We start from the raw sequence: 8,294 nt of genomic DNA, 5'->3' as shown, positions 1-8,294 counted from the left end.
GAGAGGTGTTCTTCGATATGTTTACCCTTGTGGTTGAGTACTTGGCAGCACTTGGTGTGTTAGGGCAGCAGTGTTGAGTGTGGGTGTTGCGTTGTGACAACCCGTATGAGGCCCACCTTGTGTGCGCGCGCAGGTGCAAGGCCTGGGGTGTCGTCCTGGTTGCTGCCCCCTACCCCCTTCCCCCCCCCCCCCCTCCAACACAATCTTCCTCTGGTGAAGGGGGGGACGGGGGGGGGAGTGCCTACATCCATGACCACAACATACCACACCATTCAAGTGTGTTTCATCCTCTTGGGATGGAGGGCCTGTGGTGCCATAGAGTACTATCTCCTCCGGTTTGACTCTCCTTGCTGGGGAGTGGAGCCGAGAGTGGTGAATCTAGGTCCAAGGTTTTTGTGCATTAACACAATGTCCATCTAAAGAACGTGATCTCGTAGTTATTAGACCAGACATCTTATTCACCAATCACGATTTGCTACGTTATTGTGTGTGTGAGAGAGAGACAGGGAGGGAGGGAGGGAAGTGGGGTGGGAAAGATACTGGTGTGTGTGTGTGTGTGTGGGGGGGGGGGAGGGGGTGCACAAGAATAAATGTAAGGTGTTGGCATGTTACTTTCGCTGCCAAGAGCACAGTTGATGGTGCTCTCTAGCCAGCAAGTTATGACAATAAGGACTAGTGTGAGCAGGAACGCCTACTGGAGTTACTTATGTAGTGTTCACTTATAAAGCTACGGTTACCTAGGGGTGTTAAGTAGGTAGAAGTAACACGTGTCTAGGTGTTACTTTTACCTCGTTACTTCGTCTGTGTTTGCCGTCTTGTAAGGAGGGAAGATGGGAGCATGTGAGGTGACAAGGGGCCCGCTTAGTGACAGGATGAACAACCCAGCGGGTTTTCTTCCTATTGGGGAGTGTTGTACATGCTGCTATGGCGATGTGTCCACTCACAAGATGAGTGACGCTGCCCAATAAACTCGCCCCTCGGGGCAAAATTTAAAAAAAAAAGTTAAGGGGCCCGAGGTATTGGTGACGACCCTGACTCCGTGTCTGGTGTGTGTGTCGCCGCCTCCACCACAGGAAGTAGTATGAGAAAGATGAGTTGCCAAAGTATGAGGAAGATGAGTTGCCAAAGTATGAGAAAGATGAGTTGCCAAAGTATGAGGAAGATGAGTTGCCGTGGATGTCGCCCTCAAGTGCCGCCCAGAAGGCCAGACGCCTGGGGCCAGATTCACGAAAGCACTTACGCAAGCACTTACGAACGTGTACATCTTTACTCAATCTTTGGCGGCTTTGTTTACAATTATTAAACAGTTAATGAGCTCCGAAGCACCAGGAGGCTGTTTATAACAATAACAACAGTTGAATAAGAAGTTTTCATGTTTGTAAACTGTTTAATAAATGTAACCAAAGCCGTCAAAGATCGAGGAAAGATGTACACGTTCGTAAGTGCTTGCGTAAGTGCTTTCGTGAATCTGGCCCCTGGTGACCTGGCCTCACTACGACTTCGCTCCAGAGCTGTAGAGGACGACTCTTGTTACTATATCCACCTACCCATCTGGAGACTTTGAATCACCCGCTAGTAACTACCACCATTAGATAACCCGCTCACCCGCTAGTAACTACCACCATTAGATAACCCGCTCACCCGCTAGTAACTACCACCATTAGATAACCCGCTCACCCGCTAGTAACTACCACCATTAGATAACCCGCTCACCCGCTAGTAACTACCACCATTAGATAACCCGCTCACCCCGCTAGTAACTACCACCATTAGATAACCCGCTCACCCGCTAGTAACTACCACCATTAGATAACCCGCTCACCCGCTAGTAACTACCTCTTGGTATTGGGGAGCTGTCTTCGGTAAGGGCACAGTTATTTCAAGGGGAACAAAGAGTTACTATAAATTGGAGTTGGATTCGAAACAGTTTTAAGTGGAATACTTACTAGGACCTAGGACATCTCTTGTTTAATATATAATATATATATATATATATATATATATATATATATATATATATATATATATATATATATATATATATATATAATATACTGGCAGTTGAGCACCAATATTTACAAATTTACGAATGATACAAAAATAGAGCTGAGAATATATTAAGAATACTCCAAATTGCTTCAAGACGGTCTAGATGGCCTTTAATAATGGTGGAAAGATTAAACAGGAGAAGGTGGCTAATGCAGAACATGTGGAGCTCCGAGGCCAGGTAATGGTATATTTACCACCTGGGTAGTGTAAAGGGTTAAGCCCAAGAATACGAAACCCCTTCATATGAAGTGATTAAAAAAGGTGAATTTCCATACCTTAGAAAGGCGAAGATTTAAGAATGACACGACTGACGTGTACAGATGATAACAGGGTATAAGGAGATGTTATTGAGGTGTTAAATATATCAACACAGAATAGAACATGAAACAATGGATGTTCATTTAGTAAGTTTAGATTCGGAAAAGACCTTGGGTAAATACTGGCTTAGAATAGGAGATGTTAAAACATAATATATATGGGCTCATTGGATGGTTTAAGCTTAGGTTAGGAATATATGAATGAGTTTGGGTGGATATAAAGAGGAGCTGCCTCGTATGGTCCAGTAGGCCTTCTCCTTCATAACATGTAACACGTCAGCCCCCAAAGTTAGCCACACGAGGCTACTGCTCACGTGGCCCTCTATGACTAACCTTCCTGTGTGATGGGTTTTTTTAACATCACGTAGGACCTCTCCGAGCAACAACCTGGTGGACCAAGCTCTCACAAGTCAAGCCTGGCCTCGGGCCGGGCTTGGGGAGTACAGGAACTCCCAGAACCCCATCAACCAGGTATTTACCTCTTGACACACGATGTAATTCTTCACGAGGTCGTCAGCTACCGGTGTCTTAACTCGAAATTCAAGACGCTGCAAGTTCTTTCAATTTCTGGAAAACTTCGAGCATCATTATCAAGCATTGGGAGCCGGCGTGGATGATAGATGACCAGCGGTGATCATTAGTGACCAGATCACCAGTGACCTTCCATGTCAGCGGTGACCAGCAGTGTTCCCTTCCTTTCCTTTAGTGACTGGATCACCAGTGAACATGACTGACCTCCTAAGATGACTCGACAATGTGTAAGCAAGGGTGACGGCGGTACCACACTTGTTAACGCGGAAGATATTGCCTTGAGAGAAGTTATAATGATCACTGACGGACAGTGATGGACGGGTGGTGGACCCAAGACAGTGATGGACGGGTGGTGGACCCAAGACAGTGATGGACGGGTGGTGGACCCAAGACAAGTGATGGACGGGTGGTGGACCCAAGACAGTGATGGACGGGTGATGGACCCAAGACAGTGATGGACGGGTGGAGGACCCAAGACAGTGATGGACGGGTGATGGACCCAAGACAGTGATGGACGGGTGGTGGACCCAAGACAGTGGATGGACGGGTGGAGGACCCAAGACAGTGATGGACGGGTGGTGGACCCAAGACAGTGATGGACGGGTGGTGGACCCAAGACAGTGATGGACGGGTGGTGGACCCAAGACAGTGATGGACGGGTGGAGGACCCAAGACAGTGATGGACGGGTGGTGGACCCAAGACAGTGATGGACGGGTGGAGGACCCAAGACAGTGATGGACGGGTGGTGGACCCAAGACAGTGATGGACGGGTGGTGGACCCAAGACAGTGATGGACGGGTGGAGGACCCAAGACAGTGACGGACGGGTGGAGGACCCAAGACAGTGATGGACGGGTGGAGGACCCAAGACAGCGATGGACGGGTGGTGGACCCAAGACAGTGATGGACGGGTGGTGGACCCAAGACAGTGATGGACGGGTGGTGGACCCAAGACAGTGATGGACGGGTGGTGGACCCAAGACAGTGATGGACGGGTGGAGGACCAAGACAGTGATGGACGGGTGGTGGACCCAAGACAGTGATGGACGGGTGGAGGACCCAAGACAGTGATGGACGGGTGGAGGACCCAAGACAGTGATGGACGGGTGGTGGACCCAAGACTGTGATGGACGGGTGGAGGACCCAAGACAGTGATGGACGGGTGGTGGACCCAAGACAGTGATGGACGGGTGGTGGACCCAAGACAGTGATGGACGGGTGGAGGACCCAAGACAGTGATGGACGGGTGGTGGACCAAGACAGTGATGGACGGGTGGAGGACCCAAGACAGTGATGGACGGGTGGAGGACCCAAGACAGTGATGGACGGGTGATGGACCCAAGACAGTGATGGACGGATGAAGCACCCAAGACAGTGATAGACGGATGATGGTCCCCAAGAAGATGCGAGTGATGGCGTGTCTCCAAGAAGAGACGGGTGGTGATGCGCTCTTGAGATGATTTCGGGGCTTAGCGTCCCCGCGGCCCGGTCCTCGACCAAGCCTCCTTTTGTTACCCCCCCCCCCCCGGAAGCAGCCCATAGCAGCTGTCTAACTCCCAGGTAACAGAGGCATCAGGGTGAAAGAAACTACCTATTTGTTCTCGCCTCCACCGGGGATCGAACCCGGAAACTCAGGACTACGAATCCGAAGCGCTACCCGGAAATGGCGAGTCTATCCTATAACAACATTACCAACTAATTTAACCTCCGCCACTAAAAAACTGGCCCCCTTGGTCTCGCTGGGAGTAGAACTCTGGAAACTGGAGACAGGTAAAGTGCTGGTGAAGGGAGATAAGTGAGGGGGGGGGGGGTAAACGCGTTCTATTAAAGAAATTGTAGGCACCGCCCGCACAGATAATCTTGGCGTGCATTTAGCGAAAGGTTAACAACTGTGACTTCGTTTATTGCAGCGGCGTTGTTACTCTCTGAGCCACGTGACCTTCCGCATGATACATGTATCCTCCAATCTTGGGGATACATGTGTGTCGGGTACTATCATGTTGCAGAATGTTGGGATACATAAGACTATGCGTTCATTTACAATGTTCGCCAGGAGGTGCTGTACATATAAAAAGACTTGATTATAGTCCTGGTAGATTGTAAGCATTCTCCTTATGTAGGCGTGTGTTCGTGGGAGCCAGGGCCAGATTCACGAAAGCACTTATGCAAGCACTTACGAACCTGTACATCTTTTCTCAATCTTTGGCGGCTTTGTATCCAATTATCAAACAGTTAATGAGCTCCGAAGCACCAGGAGGCTGTTTATAACAATAACAACAGTTGAATGGGAAGTTTCATGCTTGTAAACTGTTTAATAAATGTAACCAAAGCCGTCAAAGATTGAGGAAAGATGTACACGTTCCTAAGTACTTGCGTAAGTGCTTTCGTGAATCTGGCCCCTGGAGTGTTGTGTGTGTTAACCGTAGACCAGTCTGGACTCAGGAGCAAAACGGGTTCCAGATATGCAGCTAAGATTAAGACAAGAGTGTGTGTGAGTGGACACAATAAAAAGCAATATGTTTGTAGAACTATTTTCCAGCGGCGTGTGGGGGGGGGGGGGGCAATAGGACTAATGGTTTTGCTACCACATTACTTCTAGTGACAGGATGAACAACCCAGCGGGTTTTCTTCCTTTTGGGGAGTGTTTCTACATGCTGCTATGGCGGTATATCCACTCACAGGATGAGTGGCGCTGCCCAATACTGTCACTATGGCGGTGTATCCACTCACAGGATGAGTGGCGCTGCCCAATACTGTCACTATGGCGGTGTGTCCACTCACAGGATGAGTGGCGCTGCCCAATACTGTCACTATGGCGGTATATTCCACTCACAGGATGAGTGGCGCTGCCCAATACTGTCACTATGGCGGTATATCCACTCACAGGATGAGTGGCGCTGCCCAATAAACTCGCCCCTCGGGGCCAAAATTTAAATTAAAAAAAAAAATTACTTCTAGTGAGGCTCACATGCACGTTGTTGTGCAATTTTGTCTTCTATGTCATACACATTCCTTCTGGGTTCCCCCCTCCTCCTCTTCATCTTTTTCCCCATCTTCATTACCTTACACTTGTTGGGGGTCGAACTCTATCAACCACGTTTTATAACTGCAGTATTATACAGCTTGCCTGGGTTTTCCTTTCCTGATTAGATTTTGTGTAGATTTGGCGCCTGGCTTTCCAGTGTCCTTCCATGTGTTATGAGAGATGAGGATCTACCCTCACTGAGCACATACTGGTGTGAACAAATCCACAAGGGGCCGTGACGAGGATTCGAACCTACGTCCCGAGAACATCCAGACGCTGCCTTAATCGACTGAGCTACGACATGGTATAAGAATTGAAACCAGAAATTCTACTGAATTTACTTGGATCCTGCAGCCTCTCCGAGACACAAACCAGGGTTTTACCACAATTCCTCCCCCTGCACTCGAACCTAGGGAGTCGGTCGGGCCGAGCGGACAGCACGCTGGACTTGTGATCTTGTCGTCCCGGGTTCAATCCCGGGCGCCGGCGAGAAACAATGGGCAGAGTTTCTTTTACCCTATGCCCCTGTTACCTAGCAGTAAATAGGTACCTGGGTGTTAGTCAGCTGTCACGGGCTGCTTCCTGGGAGTGGAGGCCTGATCGAGGACCGGGCCGCGGGGACACTAAAGCCCCGAAATCATCTCAAGATAACCTCAAGATGTCAATAGGCCGTTCTACCTCTTCGCCCTTACTTCATTACACACAGAAAACTGGTGTTATCTTACAAAGGGTGTGTGCGTGCGCGCATGCGTGTTGTCTTGGGAGGGTGGCGGCGCGCGAGGGCGGCTACAGGAAGTGAGCTTTCCGGCAATTACAGTTCGCTGGGTGGAGAGAGATGTGGGTGTTTCTGGGCGGCGGCGGCGGCGGCCGATACTTCTCCTCATACAACTTTTTGAGTTTCTTCGTAATTCATTGTTTTTTTCCTCATTCTTGTTATTCTTGTGGTGCCTTTACCGGACTGCAAGTTTTAAGCACCAACAGTATGGCTGATCAGGTGGTAAATCAGATGGTCTGGTCTGAAATAGGTTCGTGGGGAATGAAATGAATGGTCAAAGACCGGGCCGCGCGGGGACACTAAAGCCTCGAAATCATCTCAAGATAACCTCAAGATAACCACCATGAGGTAGTTTCTCCTCATTTACCTGTTCACCCCTGATCTACCGTTTCATCTTCTCCCGTCGTTGCCCTTCTCTCTTTCCCTGCTCTTCTGCTATAATTAGTGCCTCATTACCACACTTATGTCAGTTAACTATTCCGTCCGCGCCACCTCCAGTGTGCCTTAGAGCCGCTCCCCCGCCTGGTCTCGTGGCCGGCCACAACACTGAACCATTTGGGAATAACACAGAGCATGGGCTCTGTGCTTCAGAGTATGGGCTCTGTGCTTCAGAGTATGGGCTCTGTGCTTCAGAGCATGGGCTCTGTGCTTCAGAGTATGGGCTCTGTGCTTCAGAGCATGGGCTCTGTGCTTCAGAGTATGGGCTCTGTGCTTCAGAGCATGGGCTCTGTGCTTCAGAGCATGGGCTCTGTGCTTCAGAGCATGGGCTCTGTGCTTCAGAGCATGGGCTCTGTGCTTCAGAGCATGGGCTCTGTGCTTCAGAGCATGGGCTCTGTGCTTCAGAGCATGGGCTCTGTGCTTCAGAGCATGGGCTCTGTGCTTCAGAGCATGGGCTCTGTGCTTCAGAGCATGGGCTCTGTGCTTCAGAGCATGGGCTCTGTGCTTCAGAGCATGGGCTCTGTGCTTCAGAGCATGGGCTCTGTGCTTCAGAGCATGGGCTCTGTGCTTCAGAGCATGGGCTCTGTGCTTCAGAGCATGGGCTCTGTGCTTCAGAGCATGGGCTCTGTGCTTCAGAGCATGGGCTCTGTGCTTCAGAGCATGGGCTCTGTGCTTCAGAGCATGGGCTCTGTGCTTCACCATCGTAATATAACTATAAAGGGATGACCCAGAGGAGTCTGGAGGGCAGTGTTAGACTGCCAGAGGCAATTTGATACCTAATGAACAAATCCACAAGGGCCGTGACGAGGATTCGAACCTGCGTCCGGGAGCATCCCAGACACTGCCTTAATCGACTGCATCACGTTATTGTGATCTCTGTGTGTGAATTTGATACCTACTTCCCACTGGGACTTGTGGTGAGAAAGCGGAGTCAAAAGATAATCCATTGTTTAACGGAGCCGTTTAATGCTGTCATAAGACTGGGTCATGGTTAGGAATGGTCTTATTGACGAGTATCTTGGGGGAGTGTGGCAGTGTAGTGAAACGTGGCTATCACAGTACACTATTTTAATTTGTTTTTAATTTTGCCCCGAGGGGCGAGTTTATTGGGCAGCGCCACTCATCTTGTGAGTGGACACACCGCCATAGTGACAGTATT

General features: G+C 49.7%; 1 protein-coding gene across 1 annotated transcript; it reads left to right on the top strand.

The window, feature by feature from the left end:
• Positions 1–7,270: 7,270 nt before the first annotated feature.
• Positions 7,271–7,861, top strand: LOC138355287 (SUMO-interacting motif-containing protein 1-like). Its single transcript, XM_069310158.1, has one exon. The coding sequence runs from the start codon at positions 7,271–7,273 to the stop codon at positions 7,859–7,861; it is 591 nt and encodes a 196-aa protein (XP_069166259.1).
• The last annotated feature ends 433 nt before the right edge of the window (positions 7,862–8,294 follow it).

Source organism: Procambarus clarkii, chromosome 66, assembly GCF_040958095.1.
Source record: "Procambarus clarkii isolate CNS0578487 chromosome 66, FALCON_Pclarkii_2.0, whole genome shotgun sequence".
NCBI lineage: Eukaryota > Metazoa > Arthropoda > Malacostraca > Decapoda > Cambaridae > Procambarus > Procambarus clarkii.
This window is presented reverse-complemented; position numbering and strand designations above follow the sequence as displayed.